Genomic DNA, 20067 nt, shown 5'->3' with positions numbered 1-20067 from the left:
TATTTGCTCGCTGATTGACCTCTCTTTGAACATGCAACAATGACCAAGCCTGTACTTTCACAAAGTGTGTCGCTTTGTTTTATTCCATAACCTTTTCATGCCTAAACAAGATCTAGAACATTAAGATATGGCCCCGGGTCAGACAGATTGCCGTAGTCTTCCCCAAATCTGGTGCTGAAACATCTTGGAATACAGCTCCTGTCATGCTGTGCTGGGGTGGGGGTCACAGAATTATAGAATAGTAGGGTTGGAAGGGGGCCTATAAGACCATCGAGTCCAACCCCCTGCTCAATGCAGGAATCCAAGTCAGAGCATCCCTGACAGATGGCTGTCCAGCTTCATCTTGAATGCCTCCAGTGTGGGAGAGGAGAGCCCACCACCTCCCTAGGTAATTGGTTCCATTGTTGTACTGCTCTAACAATATGACACGGTACTGTTAGAGCAGGGATAGGGATGATGGGAGTTGTACTCCAATACATCTTGTTGTGGCGAAGGGGCTTGCGTAACTCAGTGAAGCCATAAGCTATGCCGTGCAGGGCCACCCAAGACGGACAGGTCATGGCAGAGGGTTCTGACAAAATGTGGTCCACTGGAGACAAATGGCAACCCACTCCAGTATTCTTGCCAAGAAAACCCCATGGAACGTATCACAAGGCTAAAAGATATGACGCCGGAAGATGAGCCCCTCAGGTCGGAAGGTGTCCAATATGCTACTGGGGAAGAGCAGAGGGTATTTCCAAGTAGCGCCAGAAAGAGTGAAGCGGCTGGGCCAAACCCGAAAGGACACTCAGCTGTGGATGTGTCTGGCGGTGAAAAGAAAATCCGATGCTGTAAAGAACAATATTGTTTAGGAACCTGGAATGTCAGATCAATGAATCAAGGTAAGCTGGAGGTGGTCAAACATGAGATGACAAGATTGAACATCGACATCTTGGGAATCAGCGAACTAAAATGGACAGGCATGGGCGAATTTAATTCAGGTGACCATCATATCTACTATTGTGGGCAAGAATCCCTTAGAAGAAATGGAGTAGCACTCATAGTCAACAAAAGGGTGGGAAAAGCAGTACTGGGGTACAATCTTAAAAATGATAGAATGATCTCAGTACGAATCCAAGGCAAACCATTCAACATCACAGTAATTCAAGTCTATGCCCCAACCACTGAGGCCGAAGAAGCTGAGGTTGATCGGTTCTATGAAGATCTACAACACCTTCTAGAACTAACACCAAAAAAAGATGTCCTCTTCATCATAGGGGATTGGAATGCTAAACTAGGAAGTCAAGAAATCACCGGGATAACAGGCAGGCATGGCCTTGGTGTACAAAATGAAGCAGGACAAAAGCTAATAGAGTTTTGCCAAGAGAACACGCTGATCATAGCAAACACTCTTTTCCAACAGCACAAGAGGCGACTCTACACATGGACGTCACCAGATGGTCAATATCGAAATCAGATTGATTATGTCCTTTGCAGCCAAAGATGGAGAAGCTCCATACAGTCAGTAAAAACAAGACCTGGAGCTGACTGTGGCTCAGATCATGAGCTGCTTCTTGCAAAATTTCGGCTTAAATTGAAGAACGTCGGGAAAACCACTAAACCGTTCAGATATGACCTCAGTCATATCCCTTCTGAATATACAGTGGAGGTGAGGAATAGATTTCAGGGATTAGACCTGATAGAGAGAGTGCCTGAGGAACTATGGACGGAGGTCCGTAACATTGTTCAGGAGGCAGCAACAAAATCCGTCCCAAAGAAAAAGAAATGCAAGAAAGCCAAGTGGATGTCTGATGAGGCTTTACAAGTAGCTCACGAAAGAAGGGAAGCGAAAAGCAAGGGAGAAAGAGGAAGATATACCCAACTGAATGCAGAGTTCCAGAGAATAGCAAGGAGAGACAAGAAGGCTTTCTTAAATGAACAATGCAAAGAAATCGAGGAAAACAACAGAATGGGAAAGACTAGAGATCTCTTCAAGAAAATTGGAGATCTCAAGGGAACGTTTTGTGCAAAGACGGGCATGATAAAGGACAAAGAAGGCAGGGACCTAACAGAAGCAGATGAGATTAAGAAGAGGTGGAAAGAATACACAGAAGAACTATACAGGAAAGATCTGAATGTCCCTGATAGCCATGATAGTGCGGTCACTGAACTTGAGCCGGACATCCTCGAGAGTGAAGTCAAGTGGGCCTTAGGAAGCATTAGTAACAACAAAGCTAGCGGAGATGACAGTATTCCAGCCGAGCTATTTAAAATCCTAAAAGACGATGCTGTTAAAGTGCTGCATTCAATATGCCAACAAATCTGGAACACTCAACAGTGGCCACAAGACTGGAAAAGGTCAGTTTACATTCCAATTCCAAAGAAGGGCAACGCCAAAGAGTGTTCAAACTACCGCACAATTGCGCTCATTTCACATGCCAGCAAGGTGATGCTCAAAATCCTACAAGCTAGGCTTCAGCAGTATGAGAACCGAGAACTACCGGAAGTACAAGCTGGGTTTCGAAGAGGCAGAGGAACTAGAGATCAAATCGCCAACATTCGCTGCATCATGGAGAAAGCAAGAGAATTCCAGAAAAACGTCTATTTCTGCTTCATTGACTACGCTAAAGCCTTTGATTGTGTGGATCACAACAAACTGTGGCAAATTCTTAAAGTGATGGGAGTACCAGACCACCTTATCCGTCTCCTGAGAAACCTGTACGAGGGTCAAGAAGCAACAGTAAGAACCAGACATGGAACAACCGATTGGTTCAAAATTGGGAAAGGAGTACGACAAGGCTGCATATTGTCACCCTGCTTATTTAATTTATATGCAGAGTACATCATGAGAAATGCCGGGCTGGATGAATCAGAGGTCGGAATTAAGATTGCCGGGAGAATTATCAACAACCTCCGATATGCAGACGATACCACCCTAATGGCAGAAAGCGAAGAGGATCTCAAGAGCCTCTTGTTGAGGGTGAAAGAGGAGAGTGCAAAAGCTGGTTTGAAACTCAACATTAAAAAAACTAAGATCATGTCATCCTGCCCTATCACTTCCTGGCATATAGAAGGGGAAGAAATGGAAGCAGTGACAGATTTTACTTTCTTGGGCTCCAAGATCACCGCAGACGGTGACTGTAGCCATGAAATTAAAAGACGCTTGCTCCTGGGGAGGAAAGCTATGGCAAACCTAGACAGCATAGTAAGAAGCAGAGACATCACCTTGCCGACAAAGGTCCGTCTAATCAAAGCCATGGTTTTCCCAGTAGTAATGTATGGCTGTGAGAGCTGGACTATAAGGAAGGCTGAGCGCCGAAGAATTGATGCTTTCGAACTGTGGTGCTGGAGAAGACTCTTACGAGTGCCCTGGACTGCAAGGAGGTCAAATCAGTCCATCCTAAAGGAAATCAACCCTGAGTGCTCATTGGAAGGACAGATAATGAAGCTGAAGCTCCAATATTTTGGCCACCTAATGAGAAGAGAAAACTCCCTGGAAAAGACCCTGATGCTGGGAAAGACTGAAGGCAAAAGGAGAAGGGGACGGCAGAGGATGAGATGGCTAGATAGCATCACGGATGCAATGAATATGAACTTGAGCACGCTCCGGGAGAGAGCGCAGGACAGGAAGGCCTGGCGTGCTATGGTCCATGGGGTCACGAAGAGTCGGACACGACTGAACGACTGAACAACAACAACAACATCTGGAGGGCAGCAGGTTGAGGAAGGCTGATTATGGCTCTGACCAGGTGTCTGTGTTTTTGTCTTGGGAAGGAGCTTTATCTCATTATGTTTATTGTCTTCTTGACATAGTATGAGTCGCTGAGATAAGCATAAAATGAACTCCTAATCAGCTGTTTGCATTTGAAAGAAGCTGCAGCAGCTGAACTGTTTTCTTATGGTGTTTGTTCAAGGGCTATGGAAGGTTTGTTGTGGTTAACTCAGGGCCAAATCAGATGCTCCGAAACAGACCCAGATCTGGGAAGGGCTTCTGAACCCTTCCATCACCTGCCACTTCTCACCTAAACCCTGTTCACACAGCTGCCTCTCCCAAACTGTCATGCTTGCTGTAGATGGGAGAAGGACAGTTGCAGAAGGGAAGCACAGGGGAGAAGTCACTACTGGGGGGAAATGTAAACACCCCTCTGACATTTGCTGCTGCTTTCCTCCAGATTGAGCTCCCTCCCTGCCACTTTTAAGGTCTTAGAGAACTGGGTTCCCAGATTTCTGTCCCTGCAAAATGTCTAATTTAGCTTAGAATCATAGAATAGTAGGTTTGGAAGGGGCCTACAAGGCCATAGAGTCCAACCCCCTGCTCAATGCAGGAATCCAAGTCAGAGCATCCCTGACAAATGGCTGTCCAGCCTCGTCTTGAATGCCTCCAGTGTGGGAGAGCCCACCACCTCCCCAGGTAATTGGTTCCATTGTCATATCGCTCTTACAGTCAGGAAGTTTTTCCTGAAGTTCAGCCCGAATCTGGCTTCCTGTAACTTGAGCCCATTATTCCGTGTCCTGCACTCTGGGATGATCAAGAAGAGATCCTGGCCTTCTTCTCTGTGACAACCTTTCAAGTACTTGAAGAGTGCTATCATATCTCCCCTCAGTCTTCTCTTCTCAAGGCTAAACATGCCCAGTTCTTTCAGTCTCTCCTCATAGGGCTTTGTTTCCAGTCCCCTGATCACCTTTGTTGCCCTCCTTCAAACCTTTTCCAGTCTGTCTGCATCCTTCTTAAAGTGTGGTGCCCAGAACTGGACACAGTACTCCAGATGAGGCCTAACCAGTGCTGAGTAGAGGGGAACTAGTACTTCCCGGGATTTGGAAGCTATGCTTCTATGAATGCAGCCCAAAATAGCATTTGCCTTTTTTGCAGCCACATCACATTGTTGGCTCATATTCAGCTTTCTATGAGGAGGAAAGGCACCGAATGTTCTGTGCAGGCTTGAGGGAGTCCTCAGCAAAGTGCTTCCTGGCCAGCATGGCCAATGGTTAGGAATTATGGAATTTATAATCCATCATCTCTGTAAGGCACAAAACAATCAGTCTGGCCCTGTAGTGGGATGCAAATTGACAATACAAGCCCAAAGTATATCATCAAAAGAGAATTTAGCCCTCTGGGGGCATTATCCCACCCTCACCATTGTGATGTACCAGTCTTACCCCCTGCTATCCACACTTTGGGGGGAGAAGGTCGGAACTCTTGCGAACTTCTACATCACAGGGGGAGCCTATGGGTGGAGACATGACCAAGCTCCCCTGTTTAGTCCTTCTCCCCCACAAACCATGAATGGTGAGGGTGGCAAGGTTGGTGGGGCCTGAGGGTGTTGCCCCACTATCTCCCTCAGGTTATGTTAATCATTTGAGAAGATAATGCCCAAATGTGACTCTTGAAACTTGTAGAAATAACTCCTAATTCTTCAGTAAACTCAGGCTCAAACTACAGGATTAAGTGGAGTGCTGTCATTCTTTTTTCTATGTTTTTTTACCCTAAAGTAGCCTGGCCTCAGCTGTTTTTGACTGAAAGGGGGGGCAGGGAACATCCATTAACCTTTTATCCTCCAGTCCTTTCTAAGATCAAAAGTTCCCTGTCTCCAATCTGATTTTTCATTCATAGGCTAAGGGGGAGATAAATTCCACAGCAATGGGAGGAAGAAAATAAATCTAAAAGAAATTACATGGATGACATGGTTGTTATTTCAGCATAGGAATGGCCTAGTATCCCAACAACCTTCCATCACTGCTTGCAAAGGGGAGGAAGCTCTACAGTGTTGCAAGGCAAGTAAGACCCAGTGCTTCTGCTGCTGCTACCTTGCTGGGGTTCAACCTCCCTTTTGGGGGAACCATTTTGGGGGAACACAAGGGTGAGGGCCTGTCCCCCTGCTTGAAAGGAGGGAGGGGGACTGTTTGCCTCAGTGTGGCCTACAGGACAGCCTGCAGTAGAGATGGGTTTTTTAAAGAAGGGAGAAGGTGTCGGGAGCCAAGGAGCAGCCGTCACAGTTCTACAGGGCAGAGGCAGATACAGAGGGGGAAGACAGTCACACTCTAAAGGCAGAATGTATAACAATAGAGTGCTGACTGTCCCCAAATTGTCTCCCAACTCAAATAACCTGGATGGCCCTGGCAACAGACCCCCTGGGTTGAAACTGTGCCTGCTGAATGCCAGGTTGGTGAATGGTAAAACAACTGCTAAGAAGGACTTGATCCTGGATGAACACACCAACCTGGCCTGTATTACAGAGACCTGGGGCCGATCTACATTGCGCCCGCTATCGCAATGAATTCGGTGTCCCATCGGGTTAAACGCTCTCGCATTAAAATGTGATTATTCACACTCACCCATTTTCCCCATTGCAGTGCTTCATCGAATGCGTGAGCTCGGTTCACACTCGAGTGCTGTGCTGTTTTCCTGCCCTTTTCCTGCATGCGCTTGTCTGATCTCGGATGCTAAGTGGGGTCGGCCCTGGTCAGTGCTTGGATGGGAGACCGCCTGGGAATCAGGCTTCCTGCCCTGAGCAGGGGGTTGTTGTATCCCTTCAAATGAGATTAAGTTTTACCAGCTCCTATCCCCCACTCTGGATGTTTTTTAAAAAAAAAATCAGGCATTATCCTCGCAGAATCGGGGCTTATCTGCAATTTTTTTTCTAATTGAGGCATGATCTTCAAAGCTTCGAAGCTGTGAAGCTTCACAAGGTGGAAGCTTCGAAGATCATACCTCAATTAGGAAAAAAAACATTGCGGAGAAGCCCCGATTCTGCGACGATAACACCTGAATTAAAAACAAAACAAAACATCCAGAGCGGGGGATAGGGGGGAGTAAAACTTAATCTTATTTGGAGGGATACAACAACCTCCTGCTCAGGGCAGGAAGCCTGATTCCCAGGTAGTCGCCCATCCAAGCACTGACCGGGACCAACCCCGCTTAGCTTCCAAGATCAGACAAGCATGCGCACATCCAGCCCTTTGCTTGTTGCTGAGGAAACGGGGGCTGCTGAGGACGTGATGCAATCAGTAGCCAGAAGAAGACATGGGGCCGTCGAGAGCTGTGATTGGACAGGAGAGAAATACAAACACTGCCATATATGGACATGCGGGGAAGGGGACTACAACCAGAAACAGTAGCAAAGGCGGAAGATCAGAGCACATTAAGGGGAAATACTGGGATATTAGGGTATTGAAAGTGGGAGCATGGAAGTGGGAAATTCCAGTTCCAATTCGAGGTGGCTAATGCATAGTGTGAAAGGTGAGCGGTGAAACCTCATTGGAAGCGAAAAAAGGCGGTAAGTGTAGATCCAGCCCTGGTTGGATGAAGTGGGGAGGGGTAATCTCTTTCAGCTCTGCCTTCCAGGATTCTCTGTCCAGCAGCAGGCAAGACCTGGGGAGCAGGGAGGTGGAGTGGCAGTGGTCTATCGGGATTCGACCCCCCTGACCAGGTGCCCTATCCCACAGTCTGCTGGGTTCAAGTATGTGTATTTGAAGGTGGGTGCCCAGGACAGAATAGAGATTCTGTTGGTGTACTGTCCACCCCGCTGCTCAACAGTTTCCCTTCCTGAGCTAGCTGGGGTAGTCTCGAGGTTGGTGTTGGAGAACCGTGCTGGGGGATTTCAACATCCATTCTGAGGCTGCCCTGTTGGGAGTGGCTCAGGACTTCATGTCCACCATGACAACCATGGGTCTGTCCCAAAAGGTATCTGGCCCCGCCCATGCTGCTGGGCACACTCTGGACCTCGTTTTCTGAGCTGGATGGGGTTGATAGTGATCTGAAAGTGGAGGAACTCTGTATAGTTCCGTTGCCATGGACAGATCACTACCTGGTGGGGTTTAGACTTGCTGGCACTTGGAACCTCTGCAGGGGTGGAGGGCTGATTAAGATGGTCTGCCCCAGGAGGCTGATAGATCCGAATAGTTTCCTGATGGCTGTTGCGGATTTTCCTGTTGCTTCAGCTTGGCAGATGATTCTGTTGAAGCCCTGGCCAATCTCTGGAATGGAGAAACAACCAGAGCCATGGACACAATTGCTCCTTAGCATTCTCTCTCATGAAATAGAGCCACAGCAGCACTCTGGTTTTCTAGAGAGCTGGAGGCGATGAGACACATGAGAAGATGACTAGAGCGATGTTGGCAGAAAACTCAGAGTGAATCCGATCGAGCACAGGCTAGAGCCTATTCGAAGGCCTACTCTGTGAAGGCCTACTCTGTGGCAATACAGGCAACAACAACAAAAATTCTGCCACTATTGCGTCTGCAAAGAGCCATCCAGTGGAGCTGTTTCAAGTGGTCAGGGGTCTTTTATTCACTAGCCCACAAGAGGAGAATTTAAACCTCTCAGCAGCCTGCTGAGCACTTTGCCGAGAAAATCGCTTGGATCTGCTCTGACTTGGATGCTATAGTTGATACAGACCCAGTGGATGTAACTGTGGCCCCTGCTTGTCCAGTGTTGTTAGATACTTTTCAATTTGTACAGCCTGAGGATGTGGACAGGATCCTGGGAGAGTTGAGAGCCACCACCTGTGTTCTAGAGCCTTGCCCTTCCCAGCTCATAAAAGCAGCCAGAGGTAGACTGGCCAAGTGGGTAAGTGGAGTGGTGAATGCCTCCCTTAGTCAAGGCAAAGTTCCAGCCTGTCTGAAGGAGGTGATGGTCAGACCTCTGTTTAAAAAGCCCTCCCTGAACCAAACCATATTGGATAATTATTGGCCAGTCTCCAGTATTCAATTTCTGGGCAAGATATTGGAGCGCGTGGTGGCCTCCCAACTCCAGGGATTCCTTGATGAGACAGATTAACTAGACCCATTTCAATCTGGCTTCAGACTCGGTTACGGGACAAAAACAGCTTTGGTCGCCTTGGTGGATGACCTATGCCAGGAACTAGACAGGGGAGTGTGTCCCTGTTGATTCTGCTGGACCTCTCAGCAGTTATCAGTACCATTGACCATGATATCCTTCTGGGCTGTCTTGCTGGGATGGGGCTTGGAGGCACTGTTTTACAGTGGCTCCGTTCCTTCTTGGAGGGGCAGACCCAGAAGGTGGTGCTGGGGGGCTTCTGTTCAACTCCCTGGCCATTAGCCTGTGGAGTTCCTCAAGGTTCTATTTTTCCCCCCATGCTATTTAAAATATACATGAAACCACTGGGAGAGGTTGTCCAGAGTTTTGGGGTTCGGTGTCACCAGTATACTGATGACACCCAACTCTACTTTTACTTTCCATCTAATTCCAAGGAAGCTGTGCCACTGCTAAATGGGTGTCTGTCAGCAGTAATGGACGGGATGAGGGCAAATAAATTGAAGCTTAATCCAGACAAAGCAGAGGTGCTCCTGGTCAGTTGAAAGGTAGATCACGGAACAGAGATTCAGCTTGTGCTGGATGGGGTTACACTCCCCCTGAAGACACAAGTTTATAGCTTGGGTGTACTTCTGGATTCAACCCTGAGCCTGGATGCTCAGGAACAGTCACAGCTGGTGCACTAGCTTTAACTGTTGGCCATGATTGGCTATGTAAATATTTACGCAGCCAATCATGGCCAATGGCAGGGACGTAAATGGTGTCCGCTACGCCATTTGCGTCCCTGCTCTTTGCCGTGATAGACTACGTAAATATTTACATAGCCAATCACGGCCAACGGCAGGGATGCAAATGGCGTCCCCTACGCCAGACTCCATTTTGTTCCGCAGCCTAGCGGCGGATGGTTGCGGAACGAAGATGGCGACCTGGACCAGCCACCACCAGGTAGGTTCTGTCCCAGGGGGATTTTGGGGGGTGGCAGGGGGGTAGTCCATTCTGCCACGGACTCCAGGGGGCCAGATTTCTCCGCCATCCCTAGATCATCCTGCTGGTAGCACAGGCAACATCAATGAATGAAACAATCTTATTTACACACAAGAACCGAAGCATAGAAAACATTTGTCCAACATCAGGCATGTTGTTTCAGCACTGAGAAAGAGTTGCTTTGCAATCCAAGGCCTGGAAGAATTGCCAGCAATCCTAGAGTCCAGAATCCATGTGACAAGGCTTAGAAAAAAGTGATGGTTAAACCATAGGCCTGTCTGGCAACACTTCCTGATGTCACCTCGGCACGCATTATCAAGAACTTGTGATCAAAGGGCGTGTAAGAAAAGATGGCATGTTGTTGGGGAAAGGGTACACTTCGCTGTACATTTGTGATGCTCTCTAGCCATGTCACATTCCTTGTCATTCAACTGCACATCCCAATGTATATGGGGGATGCACCATCGACTACAAACAATGCAATATGGATAGACTACATCTGTACACACAACCAGTTTACCCCACAGTCCTTTATGCCTCAAGATGGTGGTTGCCATCACACTTAAAAGGATCCTTTAGGGAACATGAAAGCAACCTGGTACCCTCCAGTTGTTGTGGACCAACCCCCATAATACCTGACCATTTACCATTGCTGACTGGGGTTGATGGGAGCTGTAGTCCAAGACATCTGGAGGACACCTGATTGCGAAGATGGGGCTCGGGCAATGTGCATCTAAGGGCACAATCCCTTGCTGGCTGGGGCATGCTGGGAGTCGTAGGCGTTTTTTCTGTCTAAACATGCATGGGGTTGCATAATCTTTGTAAACTGCCTAGAGAGCTTTGGTTATTGGGTGCTACAGAAATGTCAACAACAAAATGACACAACTTGTTCTCCCAGCACAATTTGCTGACTGAGGCCTTCAGCTGAATTCCAAATTTCAGACTGGCTTCTGCATACTGATTGCTGTCGTCAAGACTGATTGGCAGGATGAAGGTGGTGTCCATGTGAAACCTCTGAACAGCTACAGTGAAACATGTATAGAAACCTCACTCAGTCAGGAGCCCTGATTGTCTATGTGCATTCAAGTGCGTAAGCAGCCATTTCAAGAAGTTGTGTTGAACTTACGGGTGACAAAGGGGTGGGGTCAGTAGCATGTGAAATCTGGGGTGTGGTCTGGCTCATCTGACTCCCCCCTCCATTCATCCTACACATAGAGAAGGTGTAGATAGTTCACTATGCAATTACATAGCAACGCCACATGGTTCTGAGAAATACAGGGAGCTGCCATTTTAAAAATGGCTCCCCACATCCCCCGAACGACAAGACAGCTGCTGGCATATGTCCAGAGGGCTTTAGGAGCTGGTGGCAGCAATGGCTCCCCCCGTGGCGGCGGCAACGGTGGCTCCCCTGTGCCAGCGACCCTGGCAGTGGCTCCTCTGGTGTCAGCAGCAGCTCCCCCCAGCAGTGCCAGTGGCAGTGGCTCCCCCGGTGGCACCCCACACACACACATGGAACAAGCCTAAGGGCCCAGGGAAGGAGCTGGGGGCTGGGCGGCGTGTTGGGGGACAGTGGGATTCAGATGTTCAAATCTCACTTCATCTTCGTAGGCTGAGGCCAGTCAGGGGCCTGCTGAATCAGCCCGAAGCAAGTTGGGCCTGTCTCAGAAGCTCTGACGTGGCCTCCAAGTCCGATCAGGGGGTCCAAACACAGCCCTAAAAAAAGACCCAGCCTGTTATAAATGGCAAAGCTATGCAAATTGGTGGGCCATTTTAGCCTTTTTGTATGAGAGAGACAGGTTTAAGCCAGCTGCATGGATAATCTTAGCTTACTAATAATTTTGAGGAGACTGGAAGACATGGGGAGCCTAAGGGCTCCTCCCAAGGACATCACAGGCGCCTGTCATGCTTGTGCAACCACAGCAACAATGAATGTGCTGCTTTGCATACAACAATTTCCCAGGCAGGAGATATATCACCCTTTGATTCTTTGGGAAATGCAAGAAGTGCCAACACCCCATAGGCTGAAGCTTGCCTTTGAGGACTGCGCACAATAAATGAGAAACAAATGTGCATTTTTTGGCAAAAGAAACTAGTCATGCACAGAGACACCCTTCAAGAGAGGGAAAGACTGCAATCCCAAGCATACTCAGCCAGAAGTAACCTCTATTGGACTCAGCAAGACTTACTTCTGAATAAACATGCTTAGGATGAGCCAGCTTTGGAACAAAGCAAACTTGCAGGTGTACACATACACAGTTTTTACAATGAGTAGCCTCTCCCTGCAATGTGACAAGTGGTTTTATCAAGTGGGCAGGAACAACCCGTTCCTTTTGTCCCAGTGATCTATGACTTTAGTGCCTTGCCTATAGAATACCTGAGGAACAGGTATTCACACTTTAGCTACAAAACTGTCAGTGTACAAGATGACTGGGGCAAAGATTAAGGGCAGGGCTTGATGTTTGCTTGGCAGTCTTCTCTTCAGATGTCTTAACTACAACTCCCATCATCCCCAACCAGCATGGCCAATGCAAGGCTGCCAAATGCATGAAGACCCCTCTTTGAATACAGCTGCATAATGGATGGGGGAGAAATTTGTTCTGTTGGCATTTTAATGTGAACTTACCTAATTTTGCACTTTTGAATCTATATGTGAACCAAAACTCAGCTATCCTTCAAAATTCGCTCCTCTCTGAATTGTGCAGTGGGATTGTCCAATAAAAAATATGCACATAAATGCACTATTTTAGGGAAACGGCTTGCAAAAATGTGTATTTTAAGCAAAATTGTGTATAAAAATGCACATATTAGGAGAAATGTATATACATTTCTGTGCATATGTTTTTTAAAAGTTCAAGACAAACCCAAGTTGAGTTGGAAAAATTCTCCAAGTTTAGGACAAGCTGAACGTAAAATTAGAAAAGTGAGAAACTGAAAGAAAAAGAAATTGAGAGATTTGTCCATCCCTAAATCTGCTACCATGATGCCACTGTCCCTCTCCCCGCACATGCCTTCATTGTGCTTGCGATATTTAAAAAATAAATATGAAAAGGGCTTCCACAGTGTTCAAACATAACAAATTAACTGTGTCCTGTATCTTAAGTAGCCTTAGGTAAGCTCAGCCTTCAGAATCACTCCTCCTTAGACTAGAAGAACCCCACATGCAGGCCTGTGTTAAGAACACTGCCATGCAGATACATAACCCATGTTAAAAAACACATTTCCAATATGTGGAGCCTTAATTCAATAGTCAAGGTTAAAGAGACAGCAAGAGTTATGATAGGAAAAGCTGGACTTGTCAAAGTTCTCCCTAAAGGAACAGGAGTTCTGTCCCATAGTGGAACTGGACCCTCTTTCGCTTGTTCCCTAGAGTTGCTATGCCCTTTATGGCTCTTGTGCCTTAGTGGAAAGAGAACTCTGACACATACTGCTTCTTCCATCATAGTATATAGTATATAGGGAAAGCACCTACCAAAATTCTCCTTTTAACACAACTATTCCAAACACAGGCACTCTCTGTTCATATGGAATTTGGCAATCCCACCTAACCCCTATGTACCTATCCCGCCTCCACCTCCAGGTCAGTTATTACTACTTCTCCTTAGTTTATTTTGTCATACACCTACCTATACAAATATCCTCTGCCTGGCTATGTATTGATTCCCCCTGCCTTGCTTTGAATTGGCCTTTTCTTGCTTACTCTGCCATGTCACTCCTTGCTAGGTTCTTTGTTTTCCACTTCCTAAGGGTATGTTTTCATGACCTCCTGAGATAGGGCAGACACTCCAGGAACCCAGGCCATCACATGAAAGCTGACGCCACACTGCACATGCAACTCCAGAGTGGCTCTTTTGCACACCTCAGCAAGTGCTCAGAAAGCTGTTCTCTCAACAGCATGCAAATAGCTGTTCAGTGTTTATTGCATTGGTTGGAAATCAGCAGGCAAAGCAAAAGAAAAATAAATGAGCACAAAGAAATAAATCCTCACTTTAGGATTCCCATACCTCTCTGATGCTTTATAGATGGTGATTAAATGCAGGTATCAGATCCTCCCCCTTCATGGATCACTGCCTTGTTGTGGCGAAAGGGCTTGCGTAACTCAGTGAAGCCATAAGCTATGCCGTGCAGGGCCACCCAAGATGGACAGGTCATGGCGGAGAGTTCTGACAAAATGTGGTCCACTGGAGAAGGAAATGGCAACCCACTCCAGTATTCTTGCCAAGAAAACCCCATGGAACGTATCACAAGGCTAAAAGAGATGACGCCGGAAGATGAGCCCCTCAGGTCGGAAGGTGTCCAATATACTACTGGGGAAGAGCAGAGGGTATTTCCAAGTAGCGCCAGAAAGAGTGTAGTGGCTAGGCCTCAGTCGAAAGGACACTCAGCTGTGGATGTGTGTGGTGGCGAAAAGAAAGTCTGATGCTGTAAAGAACAATATTGTTTAGGAACCTGGAATGTCAGATCAATGAATCAAGGTAAGCTGGAGGTGGTCAGACATGAGATGGCAAGATTGAACATCGATATCTTGGGAATCAGTGAACTAAAATGGACACGCATGGGCAAATTTAATTCAGGTGACCATCATATCTACTACGGTGGGCAAGAATCCCTTAGAAAAAATGGAGTAGCACTCATAGTCAACAAAAGGGTGGGAAAAGCAGTACTGGGGTACAATCTCAAAAACGATAGAATGATCTCAGTACGAATCCAAGGCAAACCATTCAACATCACAGTAATTCAAGGCTATGACCCAACCACTGAGGCCGAAGAAGCTGAGGTTGATCGGTTCTATGAAGACCTACAACACCTTCTAGAACTAACACCAAAAAAAAAAGTCCTCTTCATTATAGGGGATTGGAATGCTAAAGTAGGAAGTCAAGAAATAACCGGGATAACAGGCAAGCGTGGCCTTGGTGTACAAAATGAAGCAGGACAAAGGCTAATTTTTGCCAAGAGAACACGCTGATCATAGCAAACACTCTTTTCCAACAGCACAAGAGGCGACTCTACACATGGACATCACCAGATGATCAATATCGAAATCAGATTGATTATGTCCTTTGCAGCCAAAGATGGAGAAGCTCCATACAGTCAGTAAAAACAAGACCTGGAGCTGACTGTGGCTCAGATCATGAGCTTCTTGTTGCAAAATTTCAGCTTAAATTGAAGAACGTAGGGAAAACCACTAAACCTTTCAGGTATGACCTAAATCATATCCCTTATGAATATACAGTGGAGGTGAGGAATAGATTTATACGTGTTATACGTGGGGCTGCCTTTGAAAACGGTCCGGAAACTTCAGCTGGTCCAAAATAGGGCAGCAAGATTGTTAACAGGGACTGGCCTGTGAGCTCATATTACGCCAGTACTTTTTCAGCTGCACTGGCTGCCAGTGCATTTCCAAGCCCGATTCAAAGTGCTGGTGTTAACATTCAAAGCCCTTAACGGCTTGGGGCCAGGTTACCTGAAGGATCGCCTCCTCCCATATGTGCCTGCCCAGACCTTAAGGTCATCATCAGAGGCCCTTCTCCGTGAGCCCCTGCCAAAGGAAGTGAGGCGGGTGGCTACTAGGAGGAGGGCTTTTTCTGCTGTGGCACCCCGGCTCTGGAATGAGCTCCCTAGTGAGGTTCGCCTGGCACCTACATTGTATTCCTTTCGGCGCCAGGTGAAGACCTTTTTATTTTCCCAGGCATTTTAGCATTTTAGCTTTCTAAATTTTTAGTTTTGCTGTTTAAAATCTGTATTTTAAACCCCTGCACTGCTGCTAGGTTTTATTGTGGTTGTATTGTTATATTGTGGTTTTAATGTTCTATATATTTTAAATTGTTTTATTGTGTGTTGTTTGGTTTTAATTTTTGTGAACTGCCCAGAGAGCTTCGGCTATTGGGCAGTAGAGAAATGAAATAAATAAATAAATAAATTTATTTAAGGGATTAGACCTGATAGACAGAGTGCCTGAGGAACTATGGACGGAGGTCCATAACATTGTTCAGGAGGCAGCAACTCAATCCATCCCAAAGAAAAAGAAATGCAAGAAAGCCAAGTGGCTGTCTGAGGAGTCTTTACAAGTAGCTGAGGAAAGAAGGGAAGCGAAAAGCAAGGGAGAAAGGGGAAGATATATCCAACTGAATGCAGAGTTCCAGAGAACAGCAAGGAGAGACCAGAAGGCCTTCTTAAATGAACAATGCAAAGAAATTGAAGAAAACAATAGAATGGGAAAGACTAGAGATCTCTTCAAGAAAATCGGAGATCTCAAGGGAACGTTTTGTGCAAAGATGGGCATGATAAAGGTCAAAGAAGGCAGGGACCTAACAGAAGCAGATGAGATTAAGAAGAGGTGGAAAGAATACACAGAATATACAGGAAAGATCTGAATGTCCCTGATAGCCATGATAGTGCGGTCACTGAACTTGAGCCGGACATACTAGAGAGTGAAGTCAAGTGGGCCTTAGGAAGCATTACTAACAACAAAGCTAGCGGAGATGACAGTATTCCAGCTGAGCTATTTAAAATCCTAAAAGACGATGCTGTTAAAGTGCTGCACTCAATATGCCAACCAATTTGGAACACTCAACAGTGGCCACAAGACTGGAAAAGATCAGTTTACATTCCAATTCCAAAGAAGGGCAATGCCAAAGAGTGTTCAAACTACAGTACAATTGTGCTCATTTCACATGCCAGCAAGGTTATGCTCAAAATCCTACAAGCTAGGCTTCAGCAGTATGCGAACTGAGAACTACCAGAAGTACAAGCTGGGTTTCGAAGAGGCAGAGGAACTAGAGAGCAAATCACCAACTTTCGCTGGATCATGGAGAAAGCAAGAGAATTCCAGAAAAACGTCTATTTCTGCTTCATTGACTACGCTAAAGCCTTTGATTGTGTGGATCACAACAAACTGTGGCAAATTCTGAAAGAGATGGGGGTATCAGACCACCTTACCTGTCTCCTGAGAAACCTGTACGAGGGTCAAGAAGGAACAGTAAGAACCAGACATGGAACAACCGATTGGTTCAAAATTGGGAAAGGAGTACGACAAGGCTGCATATTGTCGCCCTGCTTATTTAACTTATATGCAGAGTACATCATGAGAAACGCCGGGTTGGATGAATCACAGGTAGGAATTAAGATTGCCAGGAGAATTATCAACAACCTCTGATACACAGATTATACCACCCTAATGGCAGAAAGTGAAGAGGATCTAAAGAGCCTCTTGTTGAAGGTGAAAGAGGAAAGTGCAAAAGGTGGTTTGAAACTCAACATTAAAAAAATTGAGATCATGGCATCTGGCCCCATCACTTCCTGGCATATGGAAAGGGAAGAAATGGAAGCAGTGACAGATTTTATTTTCTTGGCATCCATTCCAAGATCACCGCAGACGGTGACTGTAGCCATGAAATTAAAAGACGCTTGCTCCTTGGGAGGAAAGCTATGGCAAACCTAGACAGCATAGTAAGAAGCAGAGACATCACCTTGCCGACAAAGGTCTGTCTAATCAAAGCTATGGTTTTCCCAGTAGTAACATATGGCTGTGAGAGCTGGACTATAAGGAAGGCTGAGTGCTGAAGAATTGATGCTTTCAAACTGTGGTGCTGGAGAAGACTCTTACAAGTCCCCTGGACTGCAAGGAGGTCAAATCAGTCCATCCTAAAGGAAATCAAGCCTGAGTGCTCATTGGAAGGAAAGATACTGAAGCTGAAGCTCAAATATTTTGGCCACCTAATGCGAAGAGAAAACTCTCTGGAAAAGACCCTGATGCTGGGAAAGACTGAAGGCAAAAGGAGAAGGGGACAGAAGAGGATGAGATGGCTAGATAGCATCACTGATGCAATGAATATGGACTTGAGCATGCTCCAGGAGAGAGCGCAGGACAGGAAGGCCTGGCGTGCTATGGTCCATGGGGTCACGAAGAGTTGGACACGACTGAACAACAACAACAATCAGATCCTCTTTTTTGCATATGTGAACAAGATATAACTCAGAGGCAAAATGCTCAACAACTTCCACATACTATCAGTTGAGAAGTGGGAAACTATACCAAGCTGGTGAAAATGGTAAATGTATGTAACTCAAACAGATACATAAGAGAAAAGTAATTTAAACCTATACTCCATTGCTGCATAGCCATAATTGCAGCATCTGGCATGTCGCATATTAGCAGAGTTACTTCCCCTCTCCAACACACACAAGATTTCAATTAGAAATTACATCAGTGCTGAGGAAAATTCTAAGAGCTTTACATTTGATTGATTACTTCTAGAATTAGCACTGTTTATTTATAGCAACACTCATGCAGAGTAAAGCATGTGTATAAAATGGGAAACGTGGTAATTATATCCATTATCAAAGACTGCTTTGAATTTCTCTGCCTCAAAAGTGGGACGCTCATATTTCTAAAACAGCTCTAGAATTAAGAGAGCAAACAGACTGCAGTATCACGTAAAGCTATACAGTCTAACAAACAGGTAGCTTCCCTTCCTTTTATATTCGTTTTTATAGAACATTTAGGTCCAGAGAGAGATATAAACATATACATTCTAGTATATCTTTTAATTTGTTTAGTGTCATAATACCTGGTGTCTAATTTTGCATAATCCCAATCTTCTGCGTTCTTTCTTTGTTCCTTGTTGCCTGAATTCCCTAAACATACATCTTTTGAATCAGAGCAATCTCAGGTGCAGATGCCTAGAATAAATAAATGTCTAAACTTACCACATGTCCTACAGTTCTAAAGCCAGCACCGATTAACATCAGTTTCCAGCGTTCCTCCACATTCTCTGGAATGGGGCTGTAAATGTAATACGCAACCAAAATAGAAGCAATCAGAAGGTACAGTGATTTGTTTCCCATCTTTTACTATACTCACGTCGTTCAAGACTGACTCCCATTGAATAGTCTCAACCAGTCTTAACAGTGACAAGTCAGCTGACAGCAACAAAGTTAGTCAGCTGTTACATACAGATCATGCCCAAGAGGTCAGCTCTCCTTTGATTGCTAGGGAAAAAATTATGCTTTTATGCCAGAGGCCAAAAGAACATGTAATCCTTTAGCATGCATTCAGTCACCAGCAACAGGATTAGTTGACTTGGCTTTATTATTCAGTGCTTAAGTTTCAATATCAAAGCAAAACAAAAGAAAAAAATTGCAGTTATTAGTTCTGTCAGGCAGAATCGCTCTCCTGATTCTGAAGGCTTGAAGCTGATTGGGGAAATTAAACTGAGAAAATATGCAAATTATGATTTTGAAACTAATTTGTTCTGGGAACCTCCTTCATTTAGCAAAAAAGGGAATGTGGATTGCAAGGTGGGGAAGAGAGCAAATGAGAGAAACCAGTATGGCAGGATTTACAACCCAAGGGTGGGTAGAAAAGTTTATATCATGCTCGCTCTAGTAAACTACAATAAAAGCTTTATGAGACAATACCTATATGCTTCTGTTGTATTGGCAGTCACTCGACCTTTAACATTCGGTAACATAATCAGGATTTCCTGTTAAAAGCTCAATTAGATTATTGGTAAGTCCTGAAGTAATGCTGCTTCATCTTTTTGAACTTAATGATTCTGGATTCCTGCAGAAAGACCTTCTTAAGCAATTCTATACATTTGCAAAGTCATGTAACATGTAAGGATGTACGAAAGTCACTTACCTTTCCGTGGATTATGTTTATGGTGGGGGAGAAGTGTTCCGTCCCTCCCCCCGGAATCCTCAACAGGGGGAAGGCGATCCGTTCCTCCCCCCCCGGAATCCTCGACGGCCGGCTGTGCTCCGCGGCGGCTCCGCGGAGCAGCCAGCCAGGCCCAGCCCAGCCCAGGACAGGACAGAGCCGTCCGCAGACTGATTTCCGGCCGCAGAGGGCTCTGGGTAAAAAAAAAAAAAAAAAAAACGCGTATGCAAATGGCGGTGGCTACGGCCGCCGCCTTTTGCGTTCCTTATTTTTCTCCGTCTTAGTCTACATAAATATTTACGTAGACTATTATGGCGAAAACAAAGGGGAACGCAAATAGCATAGCAGGCGCTATTTGCGTCCCTTTTTGATTCACCGTTTTAGCCTACGTAAATATTTACGTAGGCTAAAATGGCGAATAAAAAAGGAACGCAAATAGCGCCCACTACACTAAATAGGGCCCACTACAAATAGCGCCCACTATCAGAGTCTCAGATGTGCCTGGGAAGTGGAGCTCTATTTGCCTTAAACTACAGGTGTCTGTGCTGGGAATCAAGCATTGTTAGGCTACGCTGAGAAAGTTGCAGATCAAAGGAATGCCTCTTGGGGATTCAAATGGGATCACCGAAAGTTGCCCACAGTTTGAAAGGGAGGCTATCTGGCTAGGCTAACT

General features: G+C 45.9%; 1 protein-coding gene across 1 annotated transcript in view; it reads right to left on the bottom strand.

Moving 5' to 3' along the window:
- Nucleotides 1-18648, bottom strand: part of AADAC (arylacetamide deacetylase) — a 50906-nt gene extending 32258 nt beyond the window's left edge. The window contains exon 1 of the mRNA XM_084842045.1: nt 18443-18648. Within this exon, the coding sequence (XP_084698171.1) occupies nt 18443-18580 (138 nt within the window). The 5' untranslated portion in view covers nt 18581-18648. The remainder of the gene's footprint in view (nt 1-18442) is intronic.
- Nucleotides 18649-20067: the final 1419 nt, after the last annotated feature.

Source organism: Heloderma suspectum, chromosome 3, assembly GCF_057233095.1.
Source record: "Heloderma suspectum isolate Gila_16-S chromosome 3, 16-S_ref, whole genome shotgun sequence".
In the NCBI taxonomy this organism is placed as follows: domain Eukaryota; kingdom Metazoa; phylum Chordata; class Lepidosauria; order Squamata; family Helodermatidae; genus Heloderma; species Heloderma suspectum.
Note: the sequence above shows the minus strand (reverse complement) of the source record. Positions and strands in the feature narration are given on the sequence as shown.